Source organism: Gobius niger (genome assembly GCF_951799975.1).
Source record: "Gobius niger genome assembly, chromosome: 6".
In the NCBI taxonomy this organism is placed as follows: domain Eukaryota; kingdom Metazoa; phylum Chordata; class Actinopteri; order Gobiiformes; family Gobiidae; genus Gobius; species Gobius niger.
The window spans coordinates 9,552,924-9,577,197 of record NC_136857.1 but is presented as its reverse complement, the minus strand read 5'-3'; the positions used below and the strand labels follow the sequence as shown (position 1 = coordinate 9,577,197).

General features: G+C 39.0%; 2 protein-coding genes across 4 annotated transcripts in view; both read right to left on the bottom strand.

Moving 5' to 3' along the window:
* Window positions 1–3,631, bottom strand: part of LOC306964562 (N-terminal EF-hand calcium-binding protein 1-like) — a 30,176-nt gene extending 26,545 nt beyond the window's left edge. The window contains exon 1 of the mRNA XM_079558627.1: window positions 3,364–3,631. Within this exon, the coding sequence (XP_079414753.1) occupies window positions 3,364–3,477 (114 nt within the window). The 5' untranslated portion in view covers window positions 3,478–3,631. The remainder of the gene's footprint in view (window positions 1–3,363) is intronic.
* A 2,378-nt stretch (window positions 3,632–6,009) lies between these two features.
* Window positions 6,010–24,092, bottom strand: LOC306964554 (putative oxidoreductase YteT). 3 transcript variants are annotated; one of them, XM_079558613.1, is made up of 14 exons: window positions 24,036–24,092; window positions 11,289–11,394; window positions 11,123–11,207; window positions 10,931–11,004; window positions 10,505–10,564; window positions 10,317–10,424; window positions 10,150–10,206; window positions 9,848–9,978; window positions 9,639–9,693; window positions 9,103–9,180; window positions 7,318–7,452; window positions 6,857–6,958; window positions 6,620–6,778; window positions 6,010–6,146 (listed from the first exon to the last, which is right to left on the bottom strand). In XM_079558613.1, exons 1-14 carry the CDS (start codon window positions 24,047–24,049, stop codon window positions 6,018–6,020), a joined length of 1,293 nt encoding a protein of 430 aa, XP_079414739.1. In that variant the 5' UTR covers window positions 24,050–24,092; the 3' UTR covers window positions 6,010–6,017. The 3 variants fall into 3 exon arrangements, with proteins under 3 accessions (XP_079414739.1, XP_079414738.1, XP_079414740.1); XM_079558612.1 differs by lacking the exons at window positions 6,010–6,146; window positions 6,620–6,778; window positions 6,857–6,958; ... (8 more) ...; window positions 11,123–11,207; window positions 11,289–11,394 and adding exons at window positions 16,317–16,451; window positions 18,672–18,830; window positions 18,909–19,010; ... (8 more) ...; window positions 23,188–23,272; window positions 23,355–23,460; XM_079558614.1 differs by lacking the exons at window positions 6,010–6,146; window positions 6,620–6,778; window positions 6,857–6,958; ... (8 more) ...; window positions 11,123–11,207; window positions 11,289–11,394 and adding exons at window positions 16,317–16,451; window positions 18,672–18,830; window positions 18,909–19,010; ... (8 more) ...; window positions 23,188–23,272; window positions 23,355–23,453 and having other exon boundaries at window positions 24,036–24,085.
* Window positions 24,093–24,274: the final 182 nt, after the last annotated feature.

The window sequence follows — 24,274 nt, the reverse complement described above, 5'->3', positions numbered from 1 at the left end:
AGAATGGGCTCTGTGCCGCAGTCAGGGAGAAGGAGGTGAGCATTGGAGAGGTCTGCAATCATGGTGTATTTTCTAAAAGTTGTGTGGGCCTATAATTTGGTTTGATGTTAAGACGTTTCAAGCAACAGTCAAAACTTCCAAATAGCCTAGACCTTCCTTTTTGATTTGTGATGAATTTGAATTTTTGCTTCCCCATAAAATCTATTGTATTGTAAAGTCGGAATGCAAGTGGCCATTTCTTTACATGTTATTACGTTATTACATGTTGTTATTAAGTCTTTTTTCTTGCCAAGATACAACCGCATACCAATCTACTCTCAGATTTAGCAGACTGGAAGTCCCGAAATGAAAGCTTTTGTCCCGGATCCTGAAACTAACCCAAACTGTCCTGAAGATGATCCTAATCCCAGATCAGCAGAAGTAACTGCCTGATAAAAGACAAGAACCCATTGAGAATTTTAGTCATCTGGTCACCCGTATTTGCTTACGTTTCACATGGATTTGGCTAAAACAGGATTTCAGTCAAGTTGAAATAATATGAAGTGGATCCCTGCATGACAATGTACAGACATACAGCCTAAAAAGCCTATATATTTTATAATAAAGGCTATGGAAGCAGATACACATAAATGATGGACACAGAGGTTAGATTATGTGCCATTTACAGCTAACCTCAAAACCATCAGTGACTTGGAGCGTCTACACTGTACAGCTTCACAAGCATTAAATGCATTCTCCGTCAGCCATTGAAACTATTTATCCACACAAAAAGAGCAGGAAAAAGCTGTGAAGGTAGAAGCAGCTGAGAGCCCTGCGTCTATTAAATCAAACAATGATCCTCAGCAGACTATAAATAGAGTGCTTTTAGAGAAGGAGGCAGACAAATGCACAAAAGCACCTTGAGTCAGTCTGAAGTGTTAGCTGCACGCTGCTGAGAAAAGGCACAACAGGAGGTCTGCTGTCCTGGATGGTGGTGGATAATGGGCTACATTTCCGCACATTCTCTACATTTTAAGCATTTTGCTGATATCGTATCAAACTAATAATGCATGGTCAGCACGATGAAGATGAAGAAGTACAAGCCAGATCTCCAATGAACACATTTTTCTGGCGGTACCTGGCACCTGGTTGAACTCAAAGTTCACTTTTATCCTTTTTTAGAACGGATGATATAAGTGTGCGCCTGGTTTAGTTTGGGTGGCACTGAAAAGGCCAAGTAGTTTCTTGTGTGATACGAGAACTACTGCACCGTATCATATTCGATGCACAATTAATTGCTATGAATGTCTTTATTAGGTCTTAAAATTATTCGGATTCCTTTACTAGCTCAGCAGTTTATATTTCTGTCTTCTCTTCAATGTTATATGCTTCAGGATGTGTTTAACCTTCAATGTGATCTGAAACAAACATTAATAATAATTTCCCAATCAGCGCTTAGTTTAACAAATGACACCCTACTGCAATCAAACTCTTTATCTGCACCGCACTAAACCAAGAAATTACTCCCATTAACACACAGAGGAAAGCCCAGGGCAGCATGGGAAATGGATGCTAACTGCTTTAAACTGCTCGGTCTGCAGTAATGCTCAGTCACTTCACTGGGCCGTGACGTGCCTTGTAGAAACTGAGGGACTTTATTTACAGCCAGCCGCGGCCGACGTCAGGCACAGGAGATGACGCGGCTAATACAGAGTTTTAGTTTGTGTCAACATCTCAAGCACAGCCGATCTGCAACGATCTGTGTGCAATATCACTTCTGAACATTTTTTATATTTGTTACCATGTGGGGTGAAAGCATGCAGCATAGTCAGTGATTACTCATCCTAATGGTGCCTTAAAGGAACAGGCCACCGTTTTTCCATACTGAGATATGTTCTTACCTGAGCTTAGACGAGTGGATGCGTACCTGTCCGGTCTTTGTGCGTGCCCCCAGTCACGCAAAACGACCAAAGATGTTGATAGCATTTGGCCTCTCCCAACATAATCCTATAGCTCCAAACGGGGGTGAAGTTGGAAGCTACCATGCTCTTCCACGGGCACGCACAAAGACCAGACAGGTGCGTATCAACTTTTCTAAGCTCAGGTAAGAACATATCACAGCATGGAAGAACTGTGTGCCCTGAGTCACGCAAAGAGACCAAAGATGTTGTTCGCATTTGGCCTCTCCCAGCATATTCCTATAGCTCCAAACGGTGTGAAGTTGGAAGCGACCGAGCTCTTCATCGGGCACTCACATAGACCAGACAGGTACGCATCAACTTGTCTAAGCTCAGGTAAGAACAAATCACAGTATGGAAAAACTGTGTGCCCTAAGTCACGCAAAGAGACCAAAGATGTTGTTCGCATTTGGCCTCTCCCAGCATATTCCTATAGCTCCAAACGGTGTGAAGTTGGAAGCGACCGAGCTCTTCATCGGGCACTCACATAGACCGGACAGGTACGCATCAACTCGTCTAAGCTCAGGTAAGAACATATCTCAGTATGGAAAAAACGGTGGCTTGTTCCTTTAAGATTTGCGCATCCTCATCAGACAGCGGAGTCAATCAACCTGATGGGATTTTCCACATGCAAGTACATTGACGAGACCAACCCATCAAAGGGAAAATAATCTGCTGCAAAACAAATAAATGTGATGCTTTTTGCACAATACTGAAATTCTATCATTCAGATCTGATACTCTAGCCTACAACCTATTAAGGGCTTACCGATCCATTTTGAAGTAAAATGAGCATTATGTTGACCTTCATAATCGAACATGATCAAAGCTCTGAATGACTTGGCTCACTTTGCTTCGTCAATTGATGTTTAAAAGAAAGGTATTTGTGTTGCAGGCATAGGTACCCATTGAGCCTATATGAAAATAATGTTTACATTTTCAATGCAGCATCCCTATAACATGTGCATGACTTTTAACAGAAATAAATGCCTAAAAATCAATAACATTGCCTACAGAATTACCGCAAGAGTTTTGGCTTTCCATAATGCCAAGTGCACCCCTCACAGTAAAGAATGTGCATAATCCATAGGGTGCTGCCATTGTCCTCTGTTTCACTTCAACAATCCAATATATTTTTACCTCAGACTGGGACACAGCACTGTGGGTTCTGTCAGCTGAGAGAGCATTTTTTCCTTTGTCATTCACGAGCTGATGCCCATGCACTCACCGTTCTTACATAATCAGCGAATGTTGAATGAACGAAACCCGGGACCTTTACGAGCAAAGGAGGACCCATTCATAATTTTCAGCAAGGTTATTGTGGATAGTGGTCCAATTTAAACTCATGAATCGCCATGCTAGATGTAAACGCATTCGCTTATTAGTAGATGGGTATGTATTGTGAAAAATAATGAAATTGCACTTACATCCTGGAAAATAGCGGTGCCTTGGTTATGGTTGTGGTCCAGCTGCTGTTTCCGTAAATGTTCGTGTTTGGCAGACTGGAGACACATGGTGATCAGCTCAGTGCACGCCAGCATTTTGAACGCCTTTTTTGTGATGCTACTTTTCCCTGATTTTATGAAGATGTCCGTCCCGCTGCGTGCCCTTCTCAGCTCTGGATGTGGGAAGAGGATGGTCCTGTCACGAGCGCTCAGTCGATTTTTTTCTTTCTTTTTTTTTACACGGACTTCGCTGCTGCCTCCGCTACGACAGCGCGCAAACCCCGCCTCTCCGTAAGTGCCGCGGCTACTGGACCTGCGTGCGCTGCGCCACCTGCTGTTGACAAAACCTAACGCGCGTCAAAAGAAGCTGCCTACACTTCGCCATCTAAAAATATTTGAGCTGAAAAACCCTTGGAGGAAACTTTAGATTTGATTAGATTTATATTCTCACAAATAAAAATCAATTGTGTTGTACAATAATTTGCTATTTCCCCATTACAGCTTTGGGCTTGCCTCTGCTGCTGGATCAAAAAACAAGACACTGAAAAACAAGAAAAAAAGCAGCACAACTACAGTTCGCTACTGATTTATTTCATTTTATATATTTCTTTGCTTCAGCACTCCCATAAGTTACAATTTGGCCAGTCTCAAATCTTTCCCGGGTCCTTTATTCCGAAAAATTGAGAGATGCGATAGGTTAATTCCCCCAAAATCCATGTTGGGTCAATTTGACAATGGCATCGTTCTCTTTTAGCTAATAACAAAATTCTTCTTTAAAATAACATAATAAATTGTGGTAGGCCTGCAACAATTCCAATTCAATTCAAGTCCATATAAGAAAATGACTGAAAAGTAGACAACTAGTAATAAGTGCAGTAAAAGTGGCGCAGAGAGAGAGGGACGTCTTGTGAGGGGCCAGTATAATCCTGTGGTTCCCTTGAAGTGCTTTGAGCCTATGTGCATAGAAATGTGCGATATACATGTTAGCCAATTAAAAACATGCAATATGAAATAAAAGATTTGAAACTACTGCACGAAAAAGTTCTATGAATTATATTATGTCGACCTACGAATCCAACTGAATTGTCTCAAGGAGGTTTAACTGAATCAAAGTTCTTATATTGTGATCATTTATAACTGTGAGTTTAATCAACTTCAAGATGAGATCAATGTAAAATTGCTCAAATAAATGTGTGCACGCATGTTGCGTAGGCTACAGAACGCTTTAAAGTCAGCTAAAGTTTCTCTGAAAGTCTAGGAGGAAAAAGCAGGCATTCAGAGAATGAGCCCCGTTGTGTTTGGCGGTGTAGCCGCGCACTTGCATGACTATCGCTGCTAACAAAGTCGGCCGGATACCGTCCAGCTCTGCTCACACATGAGCGTCTCCGCTGAAGGTGACGATGAACTCCGACCGACGCTGGTTTTACCCAGAGCACTTTCGGCCTCGTGTCCGGGGACTTTCCCCTGGGCGAGGAGAGAAACCAGGTCCTCCGCGTGTAGCCCAGACTGCAAATCTTCTGAATACTCTGTTCTACGAAAGGCGGAGAGAGGTACATATAGGGTGCAAACTGTTGGTGCTCCTCGATCATGGTGCCGTTGCGTGGTGAGTAAAAAAACAGGCTATCTTCAGATTCTTCTCATTGTTTTATTTTCAAGGTTTGCCACCCAATGCGATGTTACATTGTATAATTGAATGAGTTTTGCTCAACTCCTTTTCTCCAGTTATCCCAAATTTTGTGTGATAAGGAGCTTCTTAATTTTCCCAGCATGCCTTGCTCGTGGTCGGCTATGTCAATTTTACAGTGACAGTGAGTCGGCTTTTTTATGCAACAGCTTAACAAAAGACATGATTAAAAGGAAGGCGTGTTCAATAATGTTGCTTATTATTGTGCTACTCTAAAAGACAGCGACACCATGACCGAGGCTCCTCTGTTCGGCGCAGTGATATAAAACCTCTTCTTCCGCCTGTACTTCCTTGTGGGCGGAAGCTCATCGCAGAGGTCACATGCTGAGTGCTCGTCACTCCACCAATCACCTCGGGGAAGGTCTGAGACAGGAGCCAATAGTCGCCCTCGCAGGGTGTCACCTGATGCAGGTGAGCGGGAGAACCAGAAAATGGGCCTAGTGTGCTGTTCCTCACAGGAGACGCTGGATGGCGCACTTGAGCGCCTCCAGTTGTTGTGAAGCGCACTGGCTTGTAATCTCCCGCGGCTGGCGTATGAGTGCGATGGATGAGGTGGAAAATGCTCCAGAACCCAATTCAGACTACTCTCCGCCCACTTTTACTTTTAATTGTTGTGTTTGATTAATTTCGATGCGCGCTAAAAAAGAAGGAAAAAGCCAAACAAGTGTAAATGTTGATACAAATGATATATATCATATGAACTTGATGATTTTCTACCTGAAGTTTCCCTTCCCATCTTTTTCATTTGTTATTACACAATAAATTTAGAACGTCTTATGACCAGACAAAAAAATATTTTTCCAAAATGGAATTGGACAGTAAAAATCATAATTGGTCAACACAATTCTAACATCCCTGAGCAATTAATTTAAGCTCCAGTTCTCCTTGTGGCCTCCAGTATACTTTTGTAATTTTGGTCATCATTGATATCATTGTTACAAAAGGATTCCTTTTATTTTCTGCCGTCATCACCACAGTAGACCACTCTGCTCTCGACTCTGGAGCGCTCGGCTTCAAACACCAGTAGATGACTGTGCAGTGTCTCCTCTGGACCCGAGCGAATGAAAGATGGATCATTGTTCTGCAACACACACGCACACATACATAACGGGTCATTTTAAATACTTAAAATGCTTTGAGAAACTTAGTAATACAGGCTTGTACAGTGCAATACAAGTATAAGTCATCATTATTATTATTAGCTTGTGTATTTCAGATGACCAGACACGTCACAGCAACACCACGTGACAACCTCTGAGGAAGGCCACAGTTGGAGCCGAAACCATCAGGTCATCAACACAAAGGTCTGGTTATAAGAACAAAAAAATAGCGGTTGTAGATGATACAAATTCTAATCACACCAAACAAGATTGCTGAAATTGCCAAGAAGTTATGCAGGGACAATTTGATATTCCTACTTGTATGCACAACAGTGCATAATCTATTATTGTCGGAATCATTCCTACACTGAGATACTTTGAGAACTAAAAGCTATGGTATTTTAAGTGTAAACAATATATAAAAGAACAAATGCTTTTCAGCCATTGTACTCACAGCTACAGCAGAAATGAATGCGTCCATGAGGTGGTAGTCTGCTCCTCCGTGACCGTTCATCCCAGAATGTGAGCCATCATTTTGTGGGTTGTATTCAGTTGATCTTTGGGTCAGGAAGTCAAACACTCGCACACCTTTACCGTCATATGAGAGCTCTCCCTTTGAGGCAGTGGCATGACACGTGTTAACATGATGATAGAGATCACATTGTATTGCACATTTTAACAGCATTTAAACCTTGCTTCCGTAGATAGTTGTCTGTCTTTGGCAAAGCTTCTCTGTAAAAGCCACCATAGAAAAAGCTGCAGTCACTCCACCCTCAAACTCCATGTTCACAACCTGTATAGGATAAACAGAAAAATAGATAGATAGAAATCCTGCCCCAAAGGAAACGCCAGTGGTTGTAAGGTTGGAGCTTTTATCTTGCGATCTAACGGCTAGTGTTAAATAATGATAATATGACATGTAAACAACTCGATTCTAACAGGCCGAGTCTTTTTTGTGCAATGCTTTTAACCTGCTCCAGTCACATCCGAACTTTTACTCGCTGTCCTTTACCAAATCTTGATAATGGCGTCATTTGTTAGGGACTCTGCTAATTGTGAATGTAAGCGATAGGAGACTACTTTTCAGTTATGGAGAATACAATGTATTAGAAAAACATTGCATGGATAAAAAATAAATAAACAACCATTTACCTGGTTAGTGCACACATCGTTGTCACACTCGTACACACAGCGTCCGTATGGTCCAGTCTTCAGAGCCTCTGTCATCGCCTCGATGTCTGGAAACGAGTCTGGGCAAATGGCTGACACAGGGAAGCCAATTCTACCCTAGAGACAGTAGAGACAGACATTACAAGCTGTTATTTATATTCATTTTTTTTGCCTTTCCAAGCCTGGACTTTCAGCCTGGACTTTAACATCATCAGAGTTGAGGCCTGTCTCACGTTCTCATGGAGACTGTTCCCTGACTTGCTGCACAAAACTTAAACGCATCTTCAATGTGTTTACTCAATGTGTTAACCACCAAGAGACCTCTTCCCGAGGTTCTCAGAGCCTGAGGTGGTTCACATGGCTCTGAGGTCAGCTATACTATGAAAAGACGTGTAGATAAGCAAAGATATTTTAAAGTCTATTCTCTGAGCCAATGGAAGCCAATGCAGTGACCTGAGCACTGGACTAATGTGGTCATATATTATTAATCTAAACTGTAAATTAGTCCTGGAAGACTACACTTTCTACCTTGTTCCTACCTCTGATCATCGGTCATTTGCCTCACAAACACTCACGTCAAGCAGCTCAGATTAATACTTGATTTCAAATATTTTTTTGATTGGGACATTGCATATTTATGAACAATGAAAGTAATAATGAATGCAAACATAGACACTGTCCAAAGTGCTGTATATGTTTCAAATAAGAGACAAAAATATATATACAATGTACAAAAAAGCTAAAAAAGTATTTAGAATGTTCAACTCTGCTTGTGTTGAAAGCCAATGCATAAAGGCGCGTTTATAAGAGTAGCTTAAAACTCTCAATGGATGAGGCTGATCGAATGCTCAAAGGGAGCTCGTTCCAAACGCCCTGTCACCTCATGCTTCACAGCTAGAAGGTCCTGGGTTTGATTCCCACCAGTGATGGAGCCATATTCTCCACCGTGTCTGGTCAGTACTGTAACAATTACTGTTTTGCTCTTATTTAGGTTGAGGAAGTTTAGCCTCAGCCAGTCTTTCACTTCCTCGAGGCATCTCTGCAAAGCCTGCATTGAACTGCTTTCTGACTGATCTAATGCATAGTGGTACTGTGATAAAGACACAATTAAACTAAATTAAAATGTGTTGCTCATTATTTTGTGTTTACTTGTCCCCAGATGTTTCATCTGTATCAACACCGAAAAGGGCTCCAAGGCAGGTCGAGGGAATGTCATTTTGAAGAAAAAAGGGGAAAACAGTGACTCAATCAATCCCAGTGTGGCAACACTGATTAAAAAACTTATTGACTATAGAAGGGGATTTACCTAACTGGTGGAAAAGATAAAACCTTTCCACTTTCTCTAAACATGTGTTACTCACTTTCTTTTTAAAACAGACACATTTGGTAATGTTGGAACATATTGTTCTCCAAAATGTAGTTAAACTGCTCTGGATAATATGTTTTGATATACTGCACTACATTTGATCTGTGTTCATTTGAAAATGTTCAATAAAGCACTGATCCTAGGAATTGCATTTGAAGTCTTATTTTGAAAAGCCCAGTTACTTCTATCAGTATTGGTAATTAATATTGTAGTTTACCGTTGAATATGAATACAGTGGTTCACCATCAAATTAAGCCAGAACATCTTACGGTAACCCGACGTTAAAATAGAAATATTAATGGTTGAATACTGTAACATATATGTTTCCAAGCTGTTATTTTAAGGACTTAAGCAATATTGTAAATTTACAGTAAAGAAAAATGTACACGCATTTTTCTTACAATGTAGATTTCAGGTGCAGAATAAGGACACTGTGGTTCTATGGCACAATCAAAGCAGCGGTCCCCGGCTCCTGTTGGCTGAAAAAGCACATCAGATTTTACAGGCTAATAGCTGAACAATATTAACAAGGCCCTATACCCGATTTTATTGCACACAAATGAAAGAAGAAGTTACAAAATGAAAATGTTAGTGGTGGTCGAAACTCATTCTTAACATTTGTAGAATCCAAATTTGTCACAGGGACAAGTTTACAGGCAAATTTCACAACTTGCAGGGTCATTTTTCAGGGTTACTTTCAGATAAATGCTACAAAAATAGTGAAATTGATCTAAATGTTTTATAATTAAATGCACAGCGTTTTATCCCTACAAATGTTTGAGTTTACATTATGCTAAAGAAGGAAACATGTATTTAGTTCAATTTCTCAAAATAAAATCAGGTATCTAAGTTTTATGAGTTATTTAGCAAGATCCAACATGCATTTTGAGTGTGCCTCTACTTCCTTATTTATATTTAACGTTGTTCAGTGTCTTACCTTGTCAGCCTTTTTGAAATGACTAACAGACCCAAATGATGACACTTTGACACACCTGGCAGAGCAAGCATGACAGTAAATGTTTTATCCCTGTCAATGTGTGACATGCAGGAGAAACAGGAAACAGCTTTAAATCTTAAAGGCCAAATGCTTCAGTTATTCATGCAGCTATTTTCTATCTTTATCTTGCTTTAACATCTTTGTTTTACCTCCGCGCTCCAGCCCAGTGTTGAATAAGGTCGATGTCATGGCACGATTTAGCCAAAAGAGAGAATGAGCTCTCTGCCTCATTTCTCCAGTTTCCACGGACATATGAATGTGCAAAGTGATAAAAGCCAACCTACAATACAAAACACAATCTAATATGTGAATAGTATTTCATAATACTACCAAGTTCACAAGACGGCACAGTATACAAGAAGAAAGATAAAGTGCAGCCAGACCAATGATCAGCCTATGGTATCATTCATCGTTGTATGTCAATAACTGATATGATATTAGTCCTGTTTACCGGTTCAAAGTGCTGTATATGTATCACATCCCCAATAGCTCCTTCATCTATGAGCTCCTGCGTACAATACAACAAAAACACCTTTATTTAGCTACAATAAGAAATATCAGCCATTGAAGATGAAGAGAAATGTTCATGTTTTGCTTCAGTGATAATGGAACTCAGACCTTAATTTTGTGGATGGTGGGATCGTAGCGGAGAACATGACCCACAGAAAGCATCACACCTTTCTGTGTACATGCTTCTACAATCGCTGTGCAGTCTTCAGCGGTGGTCTGATGGTTACATACAAAAGGGTTGAGCAAGACACTACTGCATTCTTCTTTTGATAAAAACGACATTCACTGACACTCACTGCCATTGGTTTTTCTAAAAGGATGTGATAACCCTTCTTTGCAAAGGCCACCGCGGGATCCTGAAAGAAAAAGAAAAAAAAATGACAGAATGGTAATGGAGAACCAACTAGACATTGTGGTGGTGGACAAAGATCAGAGGGAAGCTGTTGTGGTTGACATAGCAACACCAAGTGATGGAAACACCGGGAAAAGGAACCTGAGAAAGTAGAGAAATACCAGGGGCTCAGAGAAAAGTTGGAGAAGGCCTGGATGGTGAAGGCATCAGCACCAGCACAAACTGGAGGAGTGGCTACAGCAGATCCGAGGAAAAACATCAGACATCTCAGTCCAGAAAAGTGCAGCTCCCAGGCCTCCCAGGGTCAAGGACCAGAGCTTGAAGGAGGGTGAAGAAGAGTTTTTAAATATATACATAGTATTGACTTTACCTTGTGTAGGCGGTCTGGAGTGCAAATGAAGACAGCATCAGCAAACTTCTCTCTTTCAGCCATGCTCTCCCAGTCTAATCAAAAGACACATGATGCTGTTTTATCAATGAAGAAGTCAGCTGCTGTCAGATGGACCAGGTGCACTAAGGCAATTTGACAATACAGTTTCATAATTGTGTGTCTGACACCAACCTTCAAATACATTTTCCTTGATAATAATATGTTTTTCCTGAAGTTTTGTTCGGGCAAATTTCCTTGGATCTGCAACTCCCACAACCTGAGTAAAATCAAACCAACAAACTATGTGTAAAAGTTAATTGTTTCAGAGTTTTTAATAACATTGTATTTCATCAAATACCTTCATGCGATCAGGGTGGATAAATGCAAAGTTGGAGTAGCCGTCTCCTCGGCAGCCAGCCCCCACCACAATAACACTGACCAGAGTCATTTTGGAGCCCTGTGAACTTGACATATCAAGTAAAAGGTTTAATGTCAACACTGTTTGATTAAAGTTATTTATTTATTTTATTTATGTATGGTTTATGACCATTTCCCCTTAAAATAGGTATATTTATTAAAGCTCATGGAAGTTTATTTAATCACAACATTTGTTTTTATGTTATATTTGGGCCTATGCATTTTTATATAAATGTGTTGCACAGACCAGAGAGCAAATTTTCATCTGTAGGCCCTGGGCAGAGGCAGAGTGACAGCAGGCTTATACAGTGCACAACTAATATCGCCATAAATGAATGTGAATAAACAGACATTTTCAGTCTATAATACATTTTAATTCTCATGTGTCAACTTTCACAATGTTACATAACAGATAGAAATATGACCAAGTGTGACATAAGAAAATATACAAACAAAAGAACTTGTTGTGTATGAAATATTTCAGTTATTTTGTTTATAACCTTGTTATGTTTAAAGAGGGGGTATTATGCTTTTTTCAATCACATAGCACCAGTCTATAGCACACTACAATGATGACCAAACCTTCTGTTAGTCTGTTAATGCAGTAAATTAGAATAACTGCCTTGTATAAAATTGCTCTCTCAAAATGGCTGTAGTGAATGTCTTGAAATAGGCCTCTGTCTCTTTAGAACCTCTGACCCTTTCCGACACGCCCCCTCCACACGCTGTCTGTGGCATCAGTGGGGAGGGGGTTCTGCTGAGGAGCAGTGGTTGGTTACTCGGCTGGTGACGAAAGCTCGGAGGCGTCTCCAGGAGGTGGGGGCGTTCCTAGGAGGACTCAGGCAAACCTATCCCTAAAATTGCTGCCATCAGAGTTTTTACAGATTACTCAAAAATACGTGAATGTGCCAAGGCAACACTTCAGGCATGTTTTTAATGAGGGAATGACATAATAACATGATGTAAAGCTTGAAAAAGTCGATTTTGCATAATACCCCCCCTTTAAGAATGCTATGGTTAATTTGACCCAGACACTAAACTATGTAGGGGAGAACCGGTAATGTGGGACAGCGGGCAATGTGACCCCCTGTATTTAGGCAAAGGAACACAAATTTGGTCATGTGACCACTATATTTTCAAGCACCTCCCAATTCCACACTTGCCAGGTCGGAGAGGTATGTATGTATAAGTATGTTTTTCCACAAAAATCAAGTGTTGTGTCAAAACAAATTGTCTCAGGTAGAAAAACATATATCACACATGTTGATGAACTTCCAACATGTAAACCCATGTGCTTGATGCTAGCTAAAGATTAGCCTGAATTGCTAGAGATGTAGTTCTTTCTAAAATGGTGGCTGTGGAGTAAAGTGAGACAATAATCAAGCCTACTTTGGATCACTAAAGTGTTTAAAAAAATGCTTATTTGACTGTTCTGAGCCCCACACTGTGATTGTTAATTAAACATTTTTGAATGAATTATGTTGTATTTGATTGACTTTTAAAGTAGCCTACTTTTGATCACTTTCAAACATGAAAAAAATGCTTATTTAACCAATCCCCATAATTCTGATACTAGTCCAACATTAGTTTGGGAATGTGTGGTTGTCAGTCTAGCTTTTATTGTTACAACACGTCTCATTATGGTATTTCTAAAGTGGTTCACCTCTGTCCCAGTTTACCCTGCGGGTGGGGTCAACTGAGACACATGACCACTTTTTTTTAAAAACATCACATCATCATATTTTCATTGCCCTTTGTCCTGAAGACATACAAACCATTTCCATAGCTGGACAACATCCTGAATTAATGGGAAATGTGTTAATTGTACTGATATATAATTTTAGCTCAGCTCAAGGGGAGCAAATGTAAAAACTGTATCACATAACCCCACTCTCCCCTACACTTTGATATGAGCTCAAGGACAGCAGTGCAGCTGAGAAAGAATGACACCTATCAATTATTACATCCCAAATAGTTCATGTAAGGTAATACGTAATAACTAAGTATAAATTCTGAACGTATTTGATTATAGTTACCTGTTTTGTCCCATATGTCAGTCCAGTTCTTGAGCCTTCCGACCCGTCTGCCTTCTGGGTCGCTCCTTTTGCTCATGAAAAGCCATAAAATAATGTATTTTTATAAAGAAACAGTAAAGAGCCAATAAAGCCAAGCCTGTAGTCACTTCCTTGAGGCGTGCAGAGATACATATAAATACTTCCTCCCTGTGGTAAAGAAGGAGCATTGCATGGATAAAATTGATACAACAAAGAAATTAATAACATTTGTCTAGATTTCTTTTATAATAACTTATCTAGCCTCTAGTTTTTTTTTCATCGCCTGGTACCTAGCCTCTCCAGGCAAGTGAATCTGTTTCATTGAATTATATCCTCCTGAGTACCAGCAATGCAAATTTGTCCTCTACATTTCTAAACCTGAATATCTCCCACCCAATACATACGACTGAATCAACTACTTTTGACATCTACAGAGGTCATTTAGAGCTTTTCAAAGATACCAAATGTGAAGGGATGAGGCTTTGGTAACTTTTTTTTTTTCATCAAAGAAAATGCTGGCCCGAGCACATTGTACGGGAAGTACTAAGTTTTTATGGAGCAAATTTTGGATTGAAATGTTGTTTGCATAAGTGTCCTAACATTAATACACAGTAGGACTTAATATTCTAACTGCATTTTACCATAGTATTTAAGTGGTTAAAAGAATGTCCTCTGTAATGGACATTTGTAGTTATTTTGTCCATTTTGATGGAGGAAATACATACAAACAAGAAAATAACTACACAGCCCCAGATCAAAAGTGGAAACCTCAGCCAAATGCAGCTCTGAGACACTTTGGTGCCATCCATCTTTTAGAGATGGTGAACGAAACATACATCAAGGTGTCGCAGATCAAGATCAAGTGCAGGTCATTCCTCTGTGTTTCCAAGAAGAGGAACTGCTTTTTGAATTATCATTCCAACAAAGCAACACATAAGTGATGATGGACAGTTCTTTGGATGTTAAACTCATTCTAATATTGACTTTTTGGCATTTTATTTGGGACTAACTTTGCCACCATGGTTCAGTTTCACAAGTAAGGCAAGGCAAGTGTATTCATACACAAGGCAATTCAAAGCGCTTCACAGTTGCAAGGTAAGGATGGCCCTATGATGTCCACTGTAGTGAACACATGATATCTTAAAACTTGTATTATTATTTTTTGTCTCCAAAATTGTTTTTCAGTCTTCTTACAAAGATTGGGGATTTTGATTTTTTCCTGGTAGTCCGGTGGATATAGATGTCCCAGCTCCTATCTCTATCTCTTTCTCTCTTTGGTTGTGCTCAGTGGCAGAACCCAATTCAAACTACTCTCTGCCCACTTTTGTTTTTAACTTCTCAGTACACATTTGAGTAAAAAATAAATAAAAGATGTTAATTCAGCAAAATGTGTCATAGTTCGGTCTGTTTGTGTCCATGTTTGGGTTTTGTTTTGACATGTCTGTTCTGTCCTTGTGGTTTTGCTTTGCTTCCCCTTTGTTGATTACTTGCCCCGTCCTAGTGTGTCACCTGTTCCCTGCTCCTTGTGTATCTAGACCAGTGATTCTCAACCTGGGGGTCGGGACCCCCAAGGGGGTCGCGAGACAAATTTGGGGGGTCGCCAGATCATTTAGAGAAAATAGACATATTTTCATTAGCATATAATCTAATGTTTTATTGTAGCATGTGTGTGCTATTTTACCAGAGTGCCATTATTTGTTCGTAGTTTGATGAATTTTATTTCAGCCTTTTGTTTTTTTTCTTTATTTTTTAAGAATTATGTAGGCTAATGTTCCTATTTCCTATTGTGTGACCCGGGCGGGGGGGTCACGAACCTCTTTACCTGTTATAATGGGGGTCGCGGCTCCAAAAGGTTGAGAACCACTGATCTAGACCCCTCTGTTTTCCCTTGTCTTTGTTTCTGTTTGTATGTGTCCGTATCAGCTCCTGGTCTTGCTGAGTTTTTGATTTTCGCCTTTGTGCTTGGATTTTTTTCCATTAAATTTACTTTGTGTCAGTTTTTGCATTTGGATCTTATTTCCACCTCCAATTCCTGACAAAGTCTGTCAGACGGCTATGGTTTGAAAACAAAAGATGAATCATATGAATTTGCTGATTTTCTACCTGCAATTTTCCCTCTCCCAACTTTCTCAGTTGTTATTACACAGTAAATTAAAAACATTTTATGATCAGACAATAATTTATTTTTTCAAAATGGCATCGTATATTAACAATTATATCAACACAATTCTAACATCCCTGAGTAATTAATTTAAGCCCCCGTTCTCCTTGTGGCCTCCATTACTTTTGTTATTTTGGTCATCATTGATATTATTGTTACAAACTCTTAAAAGGATTCTAGGGCTGAAAACTAACTAATCGATTATTGAAATAGTCGACAACTAGTAGTCGAGTAATCGTTTTCTGGTTCACATAGACTTAAATGGAGCAAAATGTAGTATTATATTTATTATTATTTCCTTATTGTTATAATTCCGCCTCCTAAGATTTTTGCTTTACTTATTGTACATAAGATACCTCGTTTTTCTACTATTTAACTGCACATTTCCTGTCTGTTTTTGCACACTGAGAGATCTTATTGAATGCCGATTGTAACAAGTGAATTTCTCCGTTGTGAGATCAATAAAGGATTATCTTATCTTATTTTTGATGAAAACCTACTTTTTATAGTTAAGGTCTGTAGTGTTTTGTACATACAGTAGTAGATTTCATGAATAGAGCCTCCAACAAACAATTCCCTTCAGTTTACTCCATCAACCTCAAGCAGCGCCACTTAAGCTATAATGTGATTAAAAAAATTGAAAAAATACAATTTTCCTACACCATTTACAGCCAAGCGATTAATCGATTAATCGTAAAAAATAATCAATAGATTAATCGATTACAAAATAATCATTAGTTGCAGCCCTAAAGGATTCCTTTTATTTTCTGCCGTCATCACCACAGAAGACCACTCTGCTCTCGACTCTGGAGCGCTCGGCTTCAAACACCAGTAGATGACTGTGCAGTGTCTCCTCTGGACCCGAGCGAATGAAAGATGGATCATTGTTCTGCAAAACACACATGCACATAGTATAATGGGTCATTTTAAATGCTTGCCAACAACAACATCTCACTGTACTGCGGTTGACGTAAGGTAACACAGTAAAATCCACAGTGTGAGGAGCTACAAATGTCAGAGAGAGAGGTTATAATTATTTTCTATTAAAAATTAATTTGATAAGACAGTGCTGAGATGTTATCCTTGAGAATGATTGTATAACTTGTTTAGTTGAAAAAAATTTCCAATCACACCAATACAAGATGGCTGAAATAGCCAAGAAGTCATGCAATTTGATATTCCTACTTGTATGCACAATAGCTGTGCATAATCTATTATTGCCGGAACCATTCCTACACTGAGGCACATTGAGAACTAAAAGCTATGGTATTTTCAGTCTCTTGGATTACAAAAGGATTAATTAATGCCTGTAAAAAGAAAAACAATCTCTACGAATTGTTTATCAAAGTAAAAACAAAAAAAGGAGCGCAAAGATACTGTATAAGAAGTACAAAACTGGCTGCTTTCCAAGTAAAATGAAAATTGCTAAAGTAATTCCGCTCTTCAAAAATGAAAACAAACACGCTTTTACAAACTACAGACCAATCTCTCTTTTGCCTCAGTTCTCCAATAATTTAGAGAAGGTTTTCAATTCTCCACTTGAAAAGTTTCTTGAAAAACATCATATAATTAATGAAGGTCAGCACGGTTGTAGGTCCAAAAGAATTACTTCAATGGCAATAACTGAAGCTATTGAAGAAATTACTAATGCACTGGAGCAAAAAAAGTATGCAGTTGGCATCTTCAATGATCTAAAAAAAGCCATCGATACAATGAATCACTCAATCCTACTAAATAAGATGGACAGATACGGAAATAGGGGGCTGGCTGGGGATTGGTTAAAAAGTTGTTTAACAGGGAGAGTTCAGTTTGTAAAAATGGGACAGTATTTATCAGATACTCTTGGTGTTGCTTGTGTAGTCCCCCAGGGGTCAGTGTTGGGACCAAAAACTGTTTAATGTGTATACAAATGATATTTTTAATACAGCCAAAGTACTGAAACTCATACTATATGCTGACGACACAAATATATTCTACTGTAGTGATGATTATAATGAGCTCGTAAATACGGTAAACAGGGAACTAAATATAACTACAAAGTGGATGGACACAAATGAATTATCCTTGAATATAAATAAAACTAAGATAATGATGTTTGGTAATAGCAATATAATGTTTGAACAAAAAATAAGTATTGATTGTGTCCAGATTGAAATAGTAAGTGAGAACACATTTTTCGGAGTAATAATTGATAGGAAATTGTCATGGAAACCCCATGTCAGACAAAAATCTCCAAAAGCCTCTCAATTATAAATAAAGCAAAACTATACCTTGATGAAAATGCTCTATACTTCGTACTCTATACTGCACCTTGGTGCTACCATACCTTACGTATTGTGTTGAAGTGTGGGGGAATACTTACCAGAACACAATTAATCCCCTGATCATATTACAGAAAAGAGCAGTGCGGATCATCATTCACAAGGTTGTTTTTCTTGAACATACTCATAATCTGTTTACGCAGTCAAAGTTGCTAATACAAAGCATTCAACAAATTATTACCGCCTAACCTACAACGTTTTTATAAAACTCCAGTGCGAGCTCATAACTTGAGAGGTTTTGGATATTTTACATTGCCGAGAGCTCAAAACTCACGTAAATGTTTTTGTGTGTCTGTATGCGGAGTGAAACTGGACTTACAACTCAAGCAATGCAAAACTGTCCATTGATTTAAACTGTTATATAAACATCAGGTCTGGTCAGAATATAGAGATGAGGGTCTTTCATTTAAATTTATGTTGTACTCTGTCTCATAGTGTGAACAAGTGCTCAATGTTTCTTTACCATCGTTGGTATATTGTCCATTACCATCGTTGGTATTGTTCATTCTCCTTACATTGTTAGTAAACTTTTTTGTTACAATATCATAATTATTGCTACCTGTGGTAATGCCACCATGATATACCATTTATATAATAATCCTTGAACAAAGTAACAGTGAAGCTGAATGTATTAATCTCTGAATGGGGAACTGTGGGTGGGATTAAATAAGTTATCTTCTTCCCACTCCCTTTCAGGTAGAAATGGATCATCATGTTTGCATACTGTATACTGTACTTTCTGTGCCCTTGCCTGAAATAAATTAATACATTTCAGTTATTTTACTCACAGCTACAGCAGAAATGAATGCGTCCATGAGGTGGTAGTCTGCTCCTCCGTGACCGTTCATCCCAAAATGCGGGGCATTATTTTGTGGGTTGTATTTAGTTGATCTCTGGGTCAGGAAGTCAAACACTCGCACACCTTTACCATCATATGAGAGCTCTCCCTTTGAGGTAGTGGCATGACACGTGTTAACATGATGATAGAGATCACATTGTATTGCACATTTTAACGGCATTTAAACCTTGCTTCCGTAGATAGTTGTCTGTCTTTGGCAAAGCTTCTCTGTAAAAGCCACCATAGAAAAAGCTGCAGTCACTCCACCCTCAAACTCCATGTTCACAACCTGTATAGGATAAACAGAAATATAGAGGAAGCCAAGGGTTATGGGCCATACGCACGATGTTCCCACGTGATTTCTTCCTGGACAATAGGATTGGCGCTGTACTCCCTGTCCCGTATCTTTTACATTCATGAGAAGCATGGTCCCAAAACAAATACAGTAATGTGATAGTTCAGGATTTGGTAAAGGACAACAAGTTACTGATGGACAGTCGTACATATGTATTGAAAACATCATGTTCGCTAAATCCTGCCGCAAAGGAAACGCCAGTGTTTGTAAGGTAGGAGCTTTTATCTTGCGATCTAACGGCCAGTGTTAAATAATGATAATATACCATGTAAACAACTCAATAACTTTAAACTTCTAACAGGCCGAGACTTTTTTGCACAGGCTCGCTCAAAACTTTGCACTCGTTTTTATTTTTGTTTTGTGTTAGCTGTCAGCCTCAAGACAGAAACACCCAGCGTTATCAACACGGAGGTTCCCTCAGTGAAGTTGTTACGTCTCACATAATGTTTTTAACCTGCTCCAGTCACATCCTAACTTTTACTCGCTGACCTTTACCAAATATTGAGCAATTGTGAATGTAAGCGATAGGGGACAGGAAGGACAGCGCCGATGTTACTGTCCAGGAGGAAGTCTTGTGGAGTCACTGTTCCCATTAACATAATCAAAATCAGTGGGACATTGACTTTTAAATGCTTTTTTTGTGTGTGCAAATGTATACAATGCTTGTACGCACATTTTGTGTTTGCTATTGATGTTTGCTTCTTATTGTTGACATTTACAACTATTCTCTACTCAGTGAAGTGGTTCTTAATGGTTTACAATTAACACATAAGATATGCAGTTCTAGCCCTACTTTATGGATAATACAATGTAATAGAAATACATTGCATGGATTAAAAAGAAAAAGAAAAAAACGTTTACCTGGTTAGTGCACACATCGTTGTCACACTCGTACACACAGCGTCCGTATGGTCCATTCTTCAGAGCCTCTGTCACCGACTCGATGTCTGGATACGAGTCTGGGCAAATCACCGACACAGGCCAGCCAGTGTTACCCTAGGGACAGACATTACATGCTTTTATTTATATTTGGAAAGGCAATTTTTTTTACAAGTGTTTTCAGCCTGGACTTTTACATAGTCAGAGTTGCACATCCTCATGAAGACTGTTCTGGACTTGCTGCACAAAACTTAAAATCTTCAATGTGTTTACTCAATGTGTTAACCGCCAAGAGACCCCTTCCCGAGGTTCTCAGAGCCTGAGGTGGTTCACATGACTCTGAGGTCAGCTATACTATGAAAAGACATGTAGATAAGCTATTTTAAAGTCTATTCTCTGAGCAATAGGAAACCAATGCAGCACTGGACCAATGTGGTCATATTTCCTTGTTCATCTAAACTTGTTCCTACCTCTGATCATCTGTCTGTTAATCAATAATTTGCATTTGGCATTTTCCCCTCAAACACTCAAATCAAGCAGCTCAAATTAATACCTGATTTCAAATCATGTTTTTGATTGAGACATTGCATAATAAATGTAATCTAATTTTCTCCCTGCACAAAATACAATCTTCCAGCACTTGCTAGGACAAAACGGCAAGTTTATTTCATTCACTTTATCCCTTTGTACTTTTGTTTCACTGTCTGTTTAGGCCTCTGCAAGGAAAATGACAATATAAAATGTATTCAACCTGCTTGACGGAGCTCAGGTAGAGTTTAGATGCAGAATAAGGACAGTGTGGCTCTATGGCACAATCGAGGCAGCAGTCCCCGGCTCCTGTTGGCTGAAAAAGCACATCAGATTTTATAGGCCAATAGCTGAATATTAGGGAGGGGTCTCCAAGTAAATTTCACTAGGGCCTAAAATATATTGGTAGTGTATCGCCAGGGTCCATAAACAAAAGCTCCAGTAAAATATGTTTTGATTGGAAATATACTATTGAGGAAACTTTTTTCAATAAATGAATAATAATGAGCCTGACAGGACTGTAACCTCGGCTTCCACTTAACAAGCCTGTGTACACTACACTCTGCTAAACTCTGCAACACTATAGTCATTATTCATTCACTCAGCAGCATTTGGTGGTGGTAAGGTACTATTGTAACCACAGTAGCCCAGGGGCAGACTATCCACTTATGTCAGTGCCCTCTGCTGGACACATGTGGAATTATTTCCTTTCTTTATTTAAGCTGGCCTGAGTGGCTGGAGTGAGCATTCTGGTATTTTCTTTAAAAATTCTTAACTCCGCACATGGAGGCTAGAGACTTTTGACATACTCGGGAATGTGTGCTCTACAAGTCAAGGACAGAATCATCCAGCCTGCAGACCGCCTTTTGGAGACCCCTGCCCTACAGTACAACTGATTTTTCTTTATTGCACACAAATGAAAGAGGAAGTTACAAAATTAAAATGTTAGTGGTGGTCCAAACTCATTCTTAGCATATTTGTAGCATCAAAATTCACAGTCACAGTGAAAAGTTTACAGGCAAATTTCACAACATGCAGGGTCACTTTTACAAAAATGCTACAGAAATAATGAAATTGATTCAAATGTTTTCAAATTAAATACACAGTGTTTTATCCCCACAAATGTTTGAGTTTACAATATGCTTAAGAAGGAAAAACGAATTTAGTTAAATTTAAAGAGCTAAAATCAAGTATTGCGCCTCAAATCTTCTTTATCTAAGAGTTATTTATCAAGATCCAACATGCTTTTTGAGTGTGCCTCTACATCCTTATCTATATTTAACGTTGTTCAATGTCTTACCTTGTCGGCCTTTTTGAAATGACTAACAGACCCAAATGATGACACTTTGACACACCTGGCAGAGCAAGCATGAGAGTAAATGTTTTATCCCTGTCAATGTGTGACATGCAGGAGAAACAGGAAACAGCTTTAAATCTTAAAGGCCAAATGCTTCAGTTATTCATGCATCTATTTTCTATCTTTATCTTGCTTTAACGTCTTTGTTTTACCTCCGCGCTCCGGCCCAGTGGTGAATCAGGTCAATGTCATGGCACGATTTAGCCAAAAGAGCGAATGAGCTCTCTGCCTCATTTCTCCAGTTTCCACGGACAAATGAATGTGCAAAGTGATAAAAGCCAACCTACAATACAAAATACAATGTCAATAGTATTTCATAATACTACCAAGTTCACAAGACGGCACAGTATACAAGAAGAAAGATAAAGTGCAGCCAGACCAACGATGGCCTATGGTATCATTCATCTTTTTATGGCAATAACTGATATGATATTAGTCCTGTTTACCGGTTCAAAGTGCTGTATATGTATCACATCCCCAATAGCTCCTTCATCTATGAGCTCCTGCGTAACATACAACAATAACACCTTAATTTAGCTACAATAAGAAATATCAGCCATTGAAGATGATGAGAAATGTTTATGTTTTACTTGAGTGATAATGGAACTCAGACCTTAATTTTGTGGATGGTGGGATCGTAGCGGAGAACATGACCCACAGAAAGCATCACACCTTTCTGTGTACATGCTTCTACAATCGCTGTGCAGTCTTCAGCCGTGGTCTGATGGTTACATACAAAAGGATTGAGCAAGACACTACTGCATTCTTCTTTTGATAAAAACAACATTCACTGACACTCACTGCCATTGGTTTTTCTAAAAGGATGTGATAACCCTTCTTTGCAAAGGCCACTGCAGGATCCTGAAAAAAAATAAAAATATTTTTGACAGAATGGTAATTGAGAACCAACTGGACATTGTGATAGTGGACAAAGATCAGAGGGAAGCTGTTGTGGTTGACAAGTGATGGAAACATCAGGAAAAAGGAACATGAGAAACTATAGAAATATCAGGGGCTCCCAGGACATCTCAGTCCATAAAAGTGCAGTTCTAAGAACAGCAAAGACACTGCGCAGAACATTCAACCTCCCAGGGTCAAGGACCAGAGCTTGAAGGAGGGTTTAAAAAAATAAATAAAATATAGTATTGACTTTACCTTGTGTAGGCGGTCTGGGGTGCAAATGAAGACAGCATCAGCAAACTTCTCTCTTTCAGCCATGCTCTCCCAGTCTAATCAAAAGACACATGATGCTGTTTTATCAATAAAGAAGTCAGCTGCTGTCAGATGGACCAGGTGCACTAAGGCAATTTGACAATACAGTTTCATAATTGTGTGTCTGACACCAACCTTCAAATACATTTTCTTCGATAATATTGTGTTTTTTCTGAAGTTTTGTACGGGCAAATTTCCTTGGATCTGCAACTCCCACAACCTGAGTAAAATCAAATCAACAAACTATGAGTAAAAGTTTATCGTTTTCAGAGTTTTTAATAACATTGTATTTCATCAAATACCTTCATGCGATCAGGGTGGATAGATGCAAAGTTGGAGTAGCCGTCCCCTCGGCAGCCAGCCCCCACCACAATAACACTGACCAGAGTCATTTTGGAGCCCTGTGAACTTGACATATCAGGTAAAAGGTTTAATGTCAACACTGTTTGATTTCTTTATTTTTTCATGGGTTATGACAATTGCCCATTAAAAATCGGTTTATGTATAAAAGCGTGTGGAAGTTTTTTTAATCGATCAAAATGTTCATTTTGTATTCATGCAGTTATTTATTTATTTGTTTATATAAATGTGTTGCACAGACCAGAGATAGCTAATTTTTAGAGTGACAGCGGGTTTATGCAGTGCACAACTAACATGACGCAATAAATGAATGTGAATAAACAGACGGTGTGTTTCAGAATAACTGCAATACTATATAATTGTCATGTGTCAACTTTCATAATGGTATATAACAGATACAAATATGACAGGAAACAAACAAAACAACATCCTAATTTACAAACAAAGTAAATAAGATAATAGGCTAGACAACTACTAGTTATTTGAGGTAGTTGTGTGTGACAGAAATGTCTTCGCCCGGTGTAGTTCATGTAAGGTAATATATACAGTCTATGAAGGTATAATATCAATGGAAATGCGGAAATCCTTTGTATAAATGCTGTATTTGATTATATTATAGCTACCTGTTTTGTCCCATATATCAGTCCAGTTCTTGAGTCTGCCTTCCGGGTCGCTCCTTTAAGGAAAAGTAATGAAGTAAAGAAAGGATAAAGAGCAGCAAATGTTGCAAAGCCTGTAGTCACTTCCTTGAGGCCTGCAGAGATACTGAATAGGAACACTGCCTCCCTATGGTAAAGAAGGAGCATTGCATGATTTTTTCAAAAATGTATACAACAAATAAATACATAAGTAAATGACATTT